At 42.0% G+C, this 15,666-nt stretch overlaps 1 protein-coding gene across 2 annotated transcripts in view; it reads right to left on the reverse strand.

Annotated features, from left to right (window-relative positions):
• dock5 (dedicator of cytokinesis 5) overlaps nucleotides 1–15,666 on the reverse strand; it is a 38,132-nt gene that overhangs the window by 6,895 nt on the left and 15,571 nt on the right. For both annotated transcript variants that reach the window (XM_028578550.1, XM_028578548.1), the window contains exons 12-42: nucleotides 14,129–14,271; nucleotides 13,839–13,964; nucleotides 13,581–13,705; nucleotides 12,702–12,800; nucleotides 12,406–12,478; nucleotides 12,180–12,283; nucleotides 11,773–11,953; nucleotides 11,088–11,185; nucleotides 10,889–10,978; nucleotides 8,822–8,922; nucleotides 8,543–8,677; nucleotides 8,350–8,461; nucleotides 7,849–7,919; nucleotides 7,504–7,610; nucleotides 7,181–7,317; nucleotides 5,939–6,034; nucleotides 5,643–5,741; nucleotides 5,182–5,352; nucleotides 4,958–5,058; nucleotides 4,813–4,871; nucleotides 4,394–4,548; nucleotides 3,969–4,054; nucleotides 3,451–3,607; nucleotides 3,276–3,316; nucleotides 3,104–3,194; nucleotides 2,835–2,954; nucleotides 2,477–2,566; nucleotides 1,921–2,025; nucleotides 1,527–1,668; nucleotides 135–216; nucleotides 1–36 (exon numbers count right to left, since the gene is read on the reverse strand). The exon at nucleotides 1–36 is cut by the window's left edge and continues 49 nt beyond it. In XM_028578550.1, coding sequence (XP_028434351.1) covers nucleotides 1–36; nucleotides 135–216; nucleotides 1,527–1,668; nucleotides 1,921–2,025; nucleotides 2,477–2,566; nucleotides 2,835–2,954; nucleotides 3,104–3,194; nucleotides 3,276–3,316; nucleotides 3,451–3,607; nucleotides 3,969–4,054; nucleotides 4,394–4,548; nucleotides 4,813–4,871; nucleotides 4,958–5,058; nucleotides 5,182–5,352; nucleotides 5,643–5,741; nucleotides 5,939–6,034; nucleotides 7,181–7,317; nucleotides 7,504–7,610; nucleotides 7,849–7,919; nucleotides 8,350–8,461; nucleotides 8,543–8,677; nucleotides 8,822–8,922; nucleotides 10,889–10,978; nucleotides 11,088–11,185; nucleotides 11,773–11,953; nucleotides 12,180–12,283; nucleotides 12,406–12,478; nucleotides 12,702–12,800; nucleotides 13,581–13,705; nucleotides 13,839–13,964; nucleotides 14,129–14,271 — 3,333 coding nt within the window. The remainder of the gene's footprint in view (nucleotides 37–134; nucleotides 217–1,526; nucleotides 1,669–1,920; nucleotides 2,026–2,476; nucleotides 2,567–2,834; nucleotides 2,955–3,103; nucleotides 3,195–3,275; nucleotides 3,317–3,450; nucleotides 3,608–3,968; nucleotides 4,055–4,393; nucleotides 4,549–4,812; nucleotides 4,872–4,957; nucleotides 5,059–5,181; nucleotides 5,353–5,642; nucleotides 5,742–5,938; nucleotides 6,035–7,180; nucleotides 7,318–7,503; nucleotides 7,611–7,848; nucleotides 7,920–8,349; nucleotides 8,462–8,542; nucleotides 8,678–8,821; nucleotides 8,923–10,888; nucleotides 10,979–11,087; nucleotides 11,186–11,772; nucleotides 11,954–12,179; nucleotides 12,284–12,405; nucleotides 12,479–12,701; nucleotides 12,801–13,580; nucleotides 13,706–13,838; nucleotides 13,965–14,128; nucleotides 14,272–15,666) is intronic.

The raw sequence follows: 15,666 nt of genomic DNA on the forward strand, positions 1-15,666 counted from the left end.
TACTGGAACTTGTCCACTTCATTGGTTCTGTAATAGCTGCAAAAGAACAGGGACAGCGGTGAGTTAGCAGAGAACTATAAATCCCAAGGTGTTCACGAGAAGATAAATCAGCCTTTAAGTGTTCCGTTACGCACTTTAATATCTGCTCTGGAACCCCCTTGTCTTTAAACTGGTGCGGCACGGTGAGAACAGGCTTGACAGTAAAGCACTGGATGTCTGTGAAGTTCAGCTAAGGATAAGACCAGCAGTAGTGTGGAGGAGCAGACAAAGCAAAGTTGCATTGTATCAATTACTTTTTTCCCCCCCAAAACTGTCAACCAAGTCTACAGCCATGCTAGCGGCTGTACTTAGTAGGCCTATGTACTTAATGCTGACGTCAGCATGCAAACACGCTCCCAATGGCAATGCTAACATGCTGCTGATGTTTAGCAGATATAACGTTTACCATATTTACCATTTTAGTGAAGCTAATTAGCATGCAAACATTTGCTAATAAGCAATAAACACAAGTACAGCTGAGGCTGAAGGGAATGTCCGTGGGAAAGATTTTGTCATGAACCAAAGACACATTTAAATATTGACCTGATGATGTCACTAGACGTGAAAAGTTATGGCTAGGTCATTTTTTACAATTTTTACAACACTTTGATTCAATTTGATTTTATTCACTTGACTTTTTCATTACATTTCATGACTATTCATCCAATTTAAACCTCATTGCCTTCCCTTGAGCCCTGCTGCTAACATGGCTGCAATGGGCATTATCATATGAGGACTAAAGCTTTGAAAATTCCCCAGGGCTTGAATCGGGTCGGGTTTGCGCAAAGTTGCAGAATGCAGACCTTGTAGTCTGTGTAACGTAATGATTAATGTACCGCTTTGTGTGACCCCCATCTTCTGGATATATCTATTCGACTTACAGCTGGAACACACCAGGCACATCTGCATCTCTCTCTCTCTCTCTCTCAAAGAGACAGGATGACTGGGAAAAACTGTGGTAATTGTAGCCTATATGTGGCGGTGTGTGTCTGTCTGTCTGTTTCTGTTTCTCTCGTGCCTGAAGTCAAGTATCCGGCTGCACTGTGGTCTTCCTGTATGTGATTACCTGCCTGGCTTGACACATACGCTCACGTCTCGCGCAAGAAATGGAGGAGACGCCGAAACTATCGCTGCCGCACGCGGGCTGACGCAGACGTTACGCAGACGTTACGCAGACGTTACGCAGACGTTACGCAGACGTTACGCAGACGTTACACGCCCGCTATGAACATACAGATTGGATAACCTGGGCACGGAAATAAAAATAGCTGCTGATACATGCGATGTATGTATGTTTTGGGCTGTTACAGACATGGATAAAAAAAGCAGTGGAAACTGCTTTTTGGAAATTCAGTTTTTTTTTTGGTTTTCTTTTAATCGGCATCTGGCCAAAAACTTGAGGCTCGGGTAAGAACAACTATGCAGGTTCACATAGCGTCCAGTCTGATTTTTTGGGCCTGGTCGTACTGTAGCTCTAATAAGGATACGCTGTCCAGGGGAGTTGCTGACGTTGTCTCCGGGGCGTGCTGTGTTGGTCATCCGTACTGCATTGGGGAACTGAGAGAGCAGCTTTAAGCTGAAGTCTTCAAGCCACTCGTACTCCTTGCCTCGGAAGATGAACATCTTGTTCTGTAGGAGAAAATTTGTGTGCAACACAACATATGAAACACAATAAAAAGCTAGAATTATGATCAAGCTTATTTTCCATAATATATGAGAGGTGTGCTTTTGCAATGCCGTGACAGGACTGTATACAACCTGACATTCTCTTGTATCATCAAAAAGCCCGGGAAATGTGTAAAAAAAAAAAAAATAGCCAGATCACTGCATGAGCACGGTGCATGATGGTTTATTAACTGAAGTAGGTAAATATTTCCTTACCCTGAGGAAAGAAGGGAATCCAAGGCCATAGTATCCCACAGCAAAGTACTCCGGCTGTGGCCGCATAGCATGCATTATATTCTGATAGAACTGGGCTTGTTTTTTCTGAGGACAAAGAAAATGGTAAGAATGCAGAGCACAGTGGTAACAAAATAAAAGCATTCATAATAAATTAAATCTAATAACATCTTCAAAAGAAGAATGTGGTTGCTGTCTTCTTCTTTGTTTATGTTATTATGAGAAATGCTTATTGGAGCACAATCATACTAAATGGCTAACGCTGAGAGACTTAATAAATAGCTTCTTCATAATACAATCAAATTCCACAGCATCCGCAGACACTATCTGGGTGCAAATGAGTTGGGTAAACACATCTCCATCTCCTCAACCAACTACCCTCATCCTTGCAGAAGCTGAAACACAGGTCTTGTCCCCTACTTTTAATGAGGCGTTGACAATAAAATCATCTAGGTGGAAGTTGCTTTCATATCAGTTTACAAAGTTTACAAAATACTTTCTATTTTTTGAAGTTTTAGGATGGCATGTGTCCTCTTACCAGCAGCTGGCTCAGCTCCATGAAGTCAAACATGTGGCTCTCATGCATCTTGGCCAGCTGCTTGCCCAACTCTATGGCCTTCTCCCACATCTGAGAAGACATGTGCATTGATCAGTTAAAAGGGGACATACAACAAAAACTTACCAACACAGGACCACAACCTAGACTTTGCCATCTGGCTCCCCCAGCTGTCCTCTGTGAAAGGCCCACCACGTGGCTTCGAGGGCAAACAGTTGATAGGTGGCAGCCAGTGAGAGATTTGAATACTGACACACCACAGGGCTTAAGTAAATTCCCAACCAGTTTCACAATGCTGAACGTGTGACACCAGCTCACATAGACAGCAGTTAACACTCACCTTGCCCTTGTCCAAATAAGATATGATCTCTAGGAAGAGCCTCTCCTTCAGCTCCTGTTGGGTCCATACATGCTTCTCATGTCCAGGTATGAGATGAGGCGCGCAGGGTTTGTCAGACCACTGAGGAAGCAAATGATCAGAAATCAACATTCAGGTGAACATTTAGAAGCACTGTAATATACGTAAGGGTAAAACAGCTCAAACATAAAAAAAAAAAAAGATCTGATTTTGTTAAAGCCAGGGGAAAAAATTGCTGATGTGTCCGAGACCTCCAGTAATTCAGCGTGTAGTATCATAGTGTAGGACGCCTCCGTGTAGTTCTCACAGTCCAGGTGCAGATCTCGCAGCTTGTACAAGTACCTGGTTACAAGAGCACATTAGTTAGACACGGTTAGCCCTTTGGTCCAAGAACCAGATGCACCGCGCCTCTTTCTCACTCACCGGATGTAAATGTCCTCCCGCTTTTTTTCTTTGTAGAAATTCTGCAAGAGAGAAAAAAGAAAATCTCAATTGCAAACATTTTCTCGGAAGCAATTTGCAGAGCAGCCCAGGTGATTGCTTCATGTACATGCACAAATAGGGTTAACCCTGTTGTAAATATAGGCGCAGGGCGTACCAGCACATTGACAGTGCAGCTCATGCGGTGCTCGGGACTTTCGTCGTGTGTGATGGTGCGGTACGCCAGCAGGTTCTCCAGCAGGCTGCTCAGCAGCAGAGCCAGCTCCTCTCCTGACTGCGACAGGAATCTGTGGCGTCTGCAGTGCTCCAGCAACCTGCACAGAAAAAAAATAAACTTATTTAGCTACTCTTTAGCTGTAATGGGCTATTTCCAGTTTATCAGTATGCCAGAGCCTGCCTTTTTCTCCTGACGATCACATCAAAATCTTGTAATCTTGTACATTCTGTTACCGAGGGGTTTCTATTGATTAGAGGTTGCTTACAATTCTAAACCGCCTGTCTTGCCCTTCAGGCTCCTTGAGGACTTTTTCTTTTTCAAAAACACAATCATAGATGCCTTTGTTGTATTTTAGAAGTACTCCTATGTGAATTCCCTATCACACAGACCAGAAGGATTTTTTGAGCGGTGTAACTTTTAGAGTGAAAGAAATGGGTTTTTTTGCTGCTCAGTCTTACGTTTTCTCCAGCAGGACTTTGTACTGCTCATCCCCTCGGCCTCCTTCTACCTCTTGATCCAATTTCGTTATCAGTTCATTCTCAAACTGCAAAGACAAGAGGGGAATTTAAGAAAACACACGAAAAAACGAAACTTTATTCTTAATTCGTCACATAGAATTCACAGTACAATGTACTGAAATTAAATTACTGCATTTAAACCATCCCAAGTATTAGGAGCAGTGGACAGCTATACATAAAGCATCCGGGGAGCAACTTGGGGTTCAGTGTCCTGCTCAGGGACACTTTGACACGTGGCCGAAGAAGCCGGGGATTGATCAGCCAATCTTGTGGTTGAGGGGCGACCACTCTACCCCCGAGCCACAGCCCAAGCCACACACACATCAATTTGAATAAAGTTCTGAACTTCTAAAGGAGCTTTTTACCATTTCAAACGTGCGCCCGGGGCTGAAGTTGTGCTCACATTGCATCATGTCAAAGAAAATGGGGATGGTCGCTTTCCTCAGTTCGGGCTCAGGCACCAGTGTGACCTTAAGAATGGGCCCGACCATGGCTGGGATGAACTTCATTTTGTGGGGGCCTGAGGGACAACAAAACATTATCACAGATAATGAGAAATATCATAGTGTGATTGGAGAAGGCAATAAGCTCCATCTTCACTTCTCGACAAACGGAGGACAAATCTAATAATGTGGCAAACCAAACAACAACGCACTGTGACACTGGACAATAAAAAAAAATATTGTCTTGTGATTCCCCCTTGCATCACTGGCGGCCACTGAATAAACAATGACACAAACTCTATGGTAACAGCAGCATTATCAGATGATGCAAAAATACTTACCGAGATTGTACCACATGTCTCTGATCTTAAACCCAATGGACTTCCTCATGTCTCCATATCTGTGGCACATTTAAATCAAAGCACTGTTGAATTACATTTTCTCCATTTAAATCACCTTTTGTTGATGAACTGTAAATAATCTCACTTGTTCAGTATCTTATTCCGTTTCTCTTGAGAAAAGGACTCCAGCTGCAGTGTCTTGTGGGTGAGGAATGCCACGGTCAAATGAAAGTAGTTATTCCACAGCTGCGAGGGGGAGCAGGGGTTTTCAAATATTAATACCATAATTACCTTCTCATAACTAGCTTTGGATTTTCTGTTAAATAAGAAATGTAACCTCTACCCACGCGAGGGAAGAAAGAGACGCACCTCGAGTTCAAAATGCGCCTTGTCCAGGAAATACATGTTGAGGACGTCAGAGTACTGGTTGATGGCCCTCAGGAAGACCTGCATCTGCACCAGGTTCATGATCATCCAGTCGGCGGCAAAAATGTCTCCCATCAGGTCCTTAAACATGATGAATGTCTCCATGAGGAAGTCCTGAGGGCAACAGAGGAACAGAGCACGGTCGCTTTAAAAGAAATACAATAAGTAATATCCAAACTTAGCAACTCCAAAGCGGGGGCGGCTGCATGTCAGGCACACGTAATGATCCCGCGGCATAATGGAGACCCACTGACATCATCATGTCAGTCCAATCCATTGCATGAAATGTCTACAATCAATATTCCCTTAAGGAGCAGTAAGTGGCCTGGCTGCTTTAATGCTGGTTATTGATGAGATGTTTCAGGACGACATGTAGCCAGCAGGGGAGGAACAAGGACACTTACAACGATATCCTGTCTGGTCTTGAAGGTGCTGATGTAGTGGGCGTAATGCCTGTCATCCATTTGCTTCAGGATGGCCGTCATGCAGGCGAGATAGTGGCCCTGCCGCACAGGAGTCAAATATTACTCACATGATTTCACTTTGTCCAAATAAACATAGGTTTCTTGTTGTTATTTTTTGGTGCAGTAAACTACTGTATTTAGATCGTGTTGATGTCAGTGTGCTTTATATTGAAATGGATGCTGAGGACATAGTCGTCAAGGACATATTTCTGCTGTAACACCACAGCGTGTCTCACAATGAGAGGGGAGGATCTCTCCATGCTGATGACCGTGCGATTAACCCTGCGTAGGAGCCGCTCCATTATCAGCTGAACGTGCCCTCTGGTTGGACCCTGCACACACAGAACAGCTTTAGGTGCAATTACCCAGGGACACATACATGCTACAAAGTGTGGGCAGTATCAAAGGGTCGGTTCACTCAAATTACAAAAAGAAAAAAGGAAAAAATTAACCTATATTCTCACTTATTTGCAAATAGCTTCGCCTTCTTTCTTTTTTTTTTGCCAGGTTTGGAGATTTCTCCCTCCACAACAATACAGTGGGCATGAATAAAATGTATTTTGTGGTGCTCCCAGACAGTATTAAACAAATACATTTAAAAGAAATTGCACAACAAGAACGGTGCAGAATGCTGTGAGCATCACAAACTAAATTCCATCCACCTCACCATTATATTGGGGTGGTAGCAGAAATCTCAGAAACAAATATCTCAAAACCTAGGCAAATAAAACTCAAACCATCTCCGCATGACTAAATATCTTATCCCTCCATTTTAAATCGCTTATCTGTGTCTAGGTCCGGTGGCAGCAGGCTAAACAGAGCAGCCCAGCCGTTCCTGTCTTTAGCTTCGTCCTCCAGCTCTTCCAAGGGAACTAGGTGCTACCATGCCAGATGGAATCTGCAATTCCTCCAGCATGCTCTAGGGTCGCCCTGGGGCTTCCTCTAAAGCCTCTAAAGAGAGGCCAGAATCACCTCGATTGGCTCCTTTTCATGCAAAATGGCAACAGTTTTACTCTTTTACTCTCCGCACGGAAGTCTGAACCGTTTACCCTATATATATATATATATATATATATATATATATATATATATATATATATATATATATATATATATATATATATATATATATATATATATATATATATATATATATATATAGTGAAAGGCTGCAACATATTACGAAAGACATTTAGAGATTTTTTGTCTTAGTTAAAGAAAATATCAGTAGGAAACGGCACTTTGGAATGTAACTCTTTTATATTCAATTCAATTTGTTCAATAAAAGAATGTTGGAAATTATTTACTTTCATTTCTTTTAAATTCAACATGCAATTTGTTGTATTTCAGCAGAATACTGAAAGCAACAGAACTAAATACACTTTGATATCCGTTTATTTATCGCAAGAAATATCGTTATCGCATATTTTCCTCGTATGGTGCAGCCCCTAGCCTAAAGGTGAATTCGGACTCCTCACCACGTCCTTGCGGTCCAGGTTGTCCAACACTGTGCTGAGCAGTTGGGCGCAGGCCTCATGGTCTGGTTTACAGGAGTGGTCGTCCAGCTGCCCACTCAGCTGGTCAGTAACAAGCGGCAGAAGCACATCTCGACAATCTGTGGCAACGCAGCAGAGAAAGACTGTGCTCGTTGGATCGCACAACACATTATCATTTAATGGAGCTGACCTGACAAACTTATGTATGTAGGTGTGATGCGGAGCAGAGTTACGTTTTTTTTTCCCCCTCCCTTCATCTTGTGTAAAATGTCATTATGTGTTTTTTGAGCCTGGAGGATTCCTACCTGGCTGCCTGAAAAGGTCACTCTCCACCATTTTACACATGCAGCCCAGCTTCTGACGCACGAGCTGAGAGTCAGGAATGCTCTCAATGAACTTTGCGAGGAGAACGCTGAGAAGAGAATGAAAAGAAAAGAGACGAAGGTGCAGGTGTGACAATTTGAATACCACTCACATTTCACATCCAGTAATTATTGTCACATAGGACTAATGAGCAGCACACATGAGAGGTTGATTTTACAGCCGTAAGAATTGAGAATAACGCCTCCTTTGCTCAGAAGTAAATATGATAATTTGCACTGAGTCAGGCAATTACCATTTCCTGCTGTGCAAAGCCTCTGGAGAATTACCTGAGCTCCACGGGATCAAACGCAGTCTGGATGTCATTAATGATGTTGGGGAGGTATTTCAATATTGCTCCCTGAAAGAAGGAACAAGGACTTGTCAGACTGAAGCACAGAACGTTTTTTTATTCTCTGGTAAAACAAGCATTTTACCAGAGCTTTTTCTCACCTTCTCCCAACAGGGAGCCCACACTTATTTCACAGGTTATTTGTAAAACATTTCAATAACTTGTCCATAAAACATTTCCACAGCTGGACTACTGCAGTCATTTACATGCAACACTTAAAAAATGCTAAGACAGAAAATAAAAGCAACATCTTCACAGTCTGACATTTTACCTTTATTTTCAAGCTAAAAAAAAAAAAAAAAAAAAAAAAAAAAAGATAAATTGGTGAAATCTCTGTTCCCACATGCTTGTCAGTTCTATAATACAAAAATAAACTGCATTAAAAAAAAATAAAAATAAAAAAAAAACTGCGCACATCAACCATTCTTCCTCAACTTACCTTTATCTTCACCCCCTCATCCAGCGGTCTGTCCATGAGAGTGTTGAAAGACAGGAAAAGGGTGCGAATGGAGTTGAGGAAAGCGTCCCCGTCCTCGCTGTTCCCGTAGAATCTGAGAATCAAGGCCAGGCATTGCATCAAAAGAAGTCATCCTTAGAATGCGCGAGTGAAAAGGTGGCACGGCTTCTGATACCTGAGATAGAGGACCCGGGACTGTACGATAAACCTGAACAGGTACTTGAGGGCTTTGAGTGCTGCGTAGAGCCTCTCAGTCAGGACGGGCTCCTCGGCGTGGCCCACGTAGTAGTTAAGCACCTTGGTTAGCTTCCTGAGAAAGTGAATTGAGTCAGGCATCAAGGTCTGCTGGTAATTTAGGTGTGGGTGGAGAAGAAGAGCAAAAAGACCCACTAAAAATAAACAGAGTGAAGGGGCGTACGCGATCAAAGGTGGGAAATACATAACGATAACTCACATGTAAGCCAAAGTGGCACTGAAGTGCTTGTCGATGTAGGTTTCCAGGACTGGGTTGAAGTGCTGGAATTTGATGTCGCCAATAAGTGTGATTATAAATACCTGGTTATAAAAACAAGAGGAGGAAACTAAATCAGATCCATGTCCAATTGCATTACATTACACGTCATTTAGCTGAAGCTTTTATCCAAAGCGACTTCCAATCAAGTGCTTTCAACCTTAAAAAAAAGGTACAAACTCCAGACAACAAGAAGTATGTGCAAGTACATTAGCTTTAAATAAGCCAACTGTCTTTTTTTTTTTTTTTTTTTTTTTTTTTCAATTAACCAAGGTGGAATTGGAAGACATGTACATATTAAATATCAGGGATTCCCAACCCTTAAAGTTATGATCTTTAACATTTTTATTAAATCAAACACTGTTTTTGATACTAGCATTCAATGTATTAATTCCCGCGCTGGATTCAAATGACCTCCACACTGGAGGATGGATACCCGAACCGAGCCCGTCGGCCCCGACAGTACCCAATGGGCTGGGCCTGGTTCAGACAGATATTTAGAAATGATGTTCGGGTTCGGTCACTTCAGCGCAATAAGGTATTGAACATTTTAAAGCGCCCATATTATGCTCATTTTCAGGTTCATAACTGTATTTTAAGGTTGTACCAGAATAGGTTTACATGGTTTAATTTTCAAAAAACACCATATTTTTGTTGTACTGCACAGCTCTCTCTCTCACTGTTGCAGATCCTCTTTTCACCTGGTTTCTGTTTTAGCTACAGAGTGAGACCTCTTTTCATCTTCTTCTTCTGTACTATCTTTGATTGCACTCGCACATGCTCAGTAGCTCAGATGTAGAGCATGTCAGCTAGCTAACTCTAGAGACTCTAAAAGAAAGCCTGTTTCTCCAAATTTGGTCAGTTACAAGGCAGGATTAGCTGGGAGACTTCTAAATGAGGGCGCACATGTAAGTAGTTCTTTTGTAGATTATGGTGAACTTGTGTGTGTTGTAGCAGTGCTTTGCTATTGAGAACGACGTAGCATGCTAGCGTTAGCATTAGCGTGCTAATGCTAGCGTTACGAGCTAACGGTTGTGGTTAGCCAGCTCATTTCGGACTGTGACGTCACAAAGCAGCCGATTTTGAACAGCTCACTAGGAGACTAAAGGCAGGACACATTCAGAAACCGTATCTCACTCAAAACAGCGTAGATGGATTTTTTTCAAAGTTTGTATGTGTGTGGAAGCACCAGAGACACAACATAACACCCCATATCCCAGAAAAAGTGTTATTTTCATAATATGGGCACTTTAAATTTAAAAAAGCTTATGTAGGTGCGCACCTGTGTTAACGTGCGCTTGTTGCCCTGTGTGCGCTGATGCGCTCATCTGTTGACATTTCTGAATGCCTTCCTACAGGCTTAATAAAAGCGGGACTCTCTCTGTAGCCTATTTGTCAGCATGGCTACGTTCAGAAGATTAATTGTGTCATCCGGTAATATTCACGCGCAGCAGCTCGAGTGATGCGTTTTACGTCACCGCTGAGAAAGGACAACTGCAGCGTTCAGCTTTGGAGATAAAGAGGACCTAAAAATTACAAGATAATTACCTTGTGGTTTTTTTTTTATCCTTCGTGTTGACGGGTTAAACGCTACTAGCAAGTGTGTGGCGGGGAGGGGGAAGGCTTGAGTCATGTCGATAGGCCGACAGCGTTGTTGTCATTACTTAGAATTCCTCGTGGGGGTGACAGAAACTACGCACTATAGCTTTAAGCTGCAGTTAACTTTTATTTAAAAAAAACAAACCTTTTCGCTTTCAACTTTGTCACTATATCTTGACAGATAATATGTGAAACACTCATGTTGCTCTGCCTTCTCCTGGTGCTCCCAATGACATAAGGAAAAAACAACCAATCAGAGCCAAGGAGTTGCCAACGCAGTCCACCATGTTGCAAAAGGTCAAGCCAAGACCACCTGGTTTGTACGCGTTTTCTGACCTGGCCATTGCAACTTCTACACTGTATGGTAAAGGTTATCACCCACTGACACTATGGCCTGACGAAAAAACTAACCAAGGCATTGAACACCAAGGTATCATAGGTTTCCTTCTCGGAGGTCTCCATCATGATGTTGAACAGGGCATCAAGAGTGTCCTGGAGAAACTGTGCAAACAAACAGAAAGCGGTTACAAAAAGGGCTATTAAAAAGTACATTATGCAACATATATAAAATATAGCAGCATATTACGTCATTTAGTGCAATAGAACTCACTTTGACAATCTCCCCTCCCTCGACCTCCATCAGCCTCTGCAGAATCTGGTCCAGATCTTCAGGGTTAGATCTCCAGTTCAACAGGCCGAGCAAATCCACTGGAAACACATTAACACATCAGCATGCATTCAGTAGAAGCAACACCGCCTCAGTTACAACATCAGTTACAATAATTGTGTCAAAAGCCTGAAATTTCAATATAAACCTAATTAGATCGACATCAATCCACATTTACACGTTGGTAATATATTAGCCACACGTATCAGCTTAATTAATTTCAAGGCAGTGGGGGGGTGGGGGGAAAGAAATGATGCTGGCACTGCACCTTTATCCGCTGTACAATCTGCTTCATTTCTTTTTTTTTTTTTTTTTTTTTTTTTTTTTTTTTTTTTTTTAAATTGGGGGGGCATTTTAGGCCTTTATTTTTTATAAGACAGCTGAAGACATGAAAGGGGAGAGAGAGGGGGAATGACATGCAGCAAAAGGCCGCAGGTCGGAGTCGAACACGGGCCCGCTGCGTCGAGGAGTAAATCTCTATATATGGGCGCACGCTCTACCAACTGAGCTAACCAGGCGCCCCAATCTGCTTCATTTCTTAAAGATGACTTGTGACAGGACAGGTTTTAATTAACACACAGTCGGAGCTTGGAAGATTAGGAGAAATAGAAATGGTGCCCTACGGTACCATTCTGAGTGAGTTTAGTGGAGCAGGTGAGCGAGGAGATCTGGAAGCTGTCTTTAGTCACAGGAATCACTCCTGAATGGTGGAACTGCTTCCCTGTTTGCTTCTCCTTTTCCTCCACTTCAGCCCAAGTCGCTGGCAAGGTGAGATAAACCTTTGCATCCTCTGCCTTTTTCACATCAACCTACGGAATTCATAAAATGGGGAATTAATCATGAAGCCTATTGATCGATGGAGATCCAATTTCATATGTATTGATTGAGGAGAGATTCATGCATATTCCATCTATCCTCTGTCAGCTTTTCAATACACCGATTTTTGAGTAATTAGATCAGAACAATCTCCTGCTTATTTTAAAGATAAGTGCAGTGAATTAAATTCCGTACAAAACCACAATCCTGCAACAGTACCTTATAGACGATAAGTTCATGCCTGCCATCTTTTAATGTGGTCCCGTCTCCTCTCATGAGCCGGACGAAGGCCATACCAAAAGGCTTCTCCGATTTGTCTCTAGCTGAAAGACGCACAGGAGCATAAGATGTGAACAGACCCACAAATAGTCCCTGCGGCTGTATTTAACACGGTGGCAGGATTACATGTGGGCGTTTGTCATATAAATAAGACACGGTCACTCACAGTCCTGGGAGGATCGGTGTCGAAACATCATCCTCAGGTGAGAGTGGCAAACGTCTTCAATTGGAATTGTCACCTTGCAGGAAGGAGAGAAAAGTCGGGGGAGTTAATGTGATTGCAGGACTATTGAAGACATACAGAGAATAAGAAAAGCTATCTGCTGGGAGATTTGTATGAGTAGCACACCCTGTGTCAGTATCTTGCCTAGAAGATTAGTTCATTGAAGAACTAATTAAAGAACATGTGATATCATGTTCTGAGTGCTGAGCTGCACACGTGGGTCCTTGACATGAGCTTACCTTCACCGTTTCATTCCAACAAGGCTGCTTCACCTGGTAGTAAATGACAGACTTGTACTCCGTGATGCCATCATAACCGGCCCCAGGAAATATCACTTTCTATAGGAAGGGAGGATGCAGGTTAGTTTTACATGAAGAAAAACCAAAAGGAACCAAAGCACTAAACACAACTGAGGATGACGTTATGTCATTAGTTTTGCAGGTTTTTAGTCATAAAAAAATATGAGGCAAGTGGAAATTGTGACAGGACGATGGAGTAAAAGGAAGAATCAGGCAATCACCAGATTTATCACAATTCACAGAGGGACATAAATGTCATTGAGACATTTCACTTAAAACCACAAATGTCAACCTTGTGGAAGAGCTAGATGAAAAGTCAGGAGGATTTATAATCTGGGCACCAGGGTTACTGTAGTAAACTGAAACGAAATAAAAACTAAACTTAAAACTATATTGTCAGGTCAAACAACTAATACAAATGAAATCAAAATGAACACAAATCCTTTCAGTTTTTTTACAGAAATTGAACAGAGTGGACATAAAGATGTGCCACAATTGCTTCACATCGGACACTAAAGTATCAAGAAGATTAAACATCATGGTAATTCCTTTACAAACACACTGAAAACTAACTAAAACTAAAATGAAATGAAATTGAAAACAATTAACAACCTTGCTGGGCACCATGAATGTTGGTACAAACTTTTATGGGACCAAAGTGGTGGACCGACCACCGGACATTGCTATCAATAGAGCCGACTAAAAAGTACAACTTTAACAGCAGAATTACAAGAGTTGTTATAAAGAGATGGCAGCACAGGTAGTCACATAAGGTTTAATTAGAAAAAAAATAATATAAGATACGTTGATCTACTTTACCTCCACGGAACTGCCCTCATCATTGTGCACACTCAGTATGACCTCCACATTTTTCGGTGTCTTTTTTTTACCGCGGTCAAACTCTCCCTGCAGCAAGGTTATGTAAATATCATTCCTCACGATTCCTGGAGGAAGGACAACAGATGATCAGATCAGGTAGCTGTGTTGAGAATTTATCTCACGGCTTTGTAAGCAATTCAAATGGACATGGCCCTGGTGTATGTAGAGCAATGCCCAGTAACAAAGACTTCAATCCACCTGGGAGGATGATTTCTGGAAAGCCCATTTTCCTGACGATGGCTGTGCTGCGGTCCACAAAGTGGGGGTAGTCCTTCCTGACTTGGGCAAGGTCCCCTGGGAGGAGCTTCAGGGTCACAAACAGCCCTGCCGGCAAACATGCAAAGAAACTCAATGAGGCAGACACCAAAAGGACCCAGCCTATAGACCCCTCACACACCATTTATTCCCCTTCAAAACAGAAAGGTCAATTTAGAGCGAGCCTCTTAAAATCACAGGGGAACACGCTGTCTGTGAGCACTTCGTTTTACCCTGGCCTTTGTGGTTGACCTCCCGCGTTGCAATGACTTTGTTGAAGACAGCAGTGAACGGCTCATTCTCTCCTATGACTCGAGACGGCATGAGCGGAGACATGATGAGCTGCCTCTGACGGATGTAGGTTTCCATAGCTATCCTGGGGAAGAAAAGCATCGGGATGAGTGTCAGAAAAATCTGCTGCGGGCGTTTCTGACAGGTGACAAACAAATGGACAAGGGAGCGGTAAAAGCAATGTGAGGCTTTCGGGACATTTGACAACATGCACCATTATCCCTTCCCACACCACACCTACTACCATAGTGACTGCCGTGGAGCGGTTAAAGACATGTTATCGGAGTTTTTCTCAGGGGCTTTGGCATGATTGTCAAATAAAAAAATATTCTCAATCCACAGTTCAATTAGAGTGCAGTAAACAACATGTCCATTCTCAATTCTTAGTGCTTTTGCTTACAGAGGCAGCTCAAACAAATGTATATACTATGGGGTGAACTGAGTTTTATGTAGCACAGAGACAAACGTCACAAAGGGACGAGTCAGTCACGTGGAAGGGAATATGTCTCAGTATACTGTTGTGGTTTGGTCAGAAGGAGAGGTGGACACAGAGGGAGGACAGAGTCTACATGTTGCCTGTAGGGATGTTACAGTAGAGACATTTAGCGGAAGGTTTCACCATAACAAAAGGTTTTGGTTTTGGATGAAAAGCTGTGACCAGGAAGAAAAAGTTCCTGATCTGCATGAACCTGTTGTATTGATATATCCTCTTTACTGTACAATGTTATATTTATTAATTTTTTTTTTGTATCACCCTTACAGCAAGGTGGTTTCTGTGAATAGAGGTTAACACTGTAGAATATTTATTGAAATTTAATTAGCATTTTGATAAATACCATTCAGTTTGCTGTAGTGGATATTGGACTTCACCATTTATTTTTTAAGTCTAAATGAGAACTAAAATCTAGAAACAAAAAGGTCAGTGGACTTCAGTCCCTTGGATAATTGACAGCCTTGGTTAAAAAGGTGCAGTAGGTAAGACTACATGAAGCAGGGAATTTAAAAATAAAAAAATCCAGCTCCTCTGGCATCACCTACAGCCTGTAGTGCGATTTTCAAAAATCCACCGCTCCCTGTTCAGATGTACCAATCAGGGCCAGGCGGGGTGCCTAACTGCTCATTAGGGTTGGGTACAGTTTGGATTTTTACGATTCAGATGCCGAACCGGTACTTTTAAAACAATTCTGATTCCTAAACTGATACATGAAAAACATTTATGGAGTTTTTTTAAAATTGAAAATTATTTAAATTGAACAATATATTAACATTTTAAAGTACTTAAATATATAATAAGTAAACCTAAGTCACCTAACCCATAACTACAATCATTTAACAAATAACAGTTACACTATTAACAAGTAACAACAAAATAAATGATGTTGAGTTGGTATGCCAACCATCTTCAAACTTTAGCAGTTCTTTTGCAGAAAAATTACTATATTTGCCTTATCTGGCAAGATACTACACCTCTCCTGACTTA

This window comes from Perca flavescens, chromosome 5 (genome assembly GCF_004354835.1).
Source record: "Perca flavescens isolate YP-PL-M2 chromosome 5, PFLA_1.0, whole genome shotgun sequence".
Taxonomy (NCBI): domain Eukaryota; kingdom Metazoa; phylum Chordata; class Actinopteri; order Perciformes; family Percidae; genus Perca; species Perca flavescens.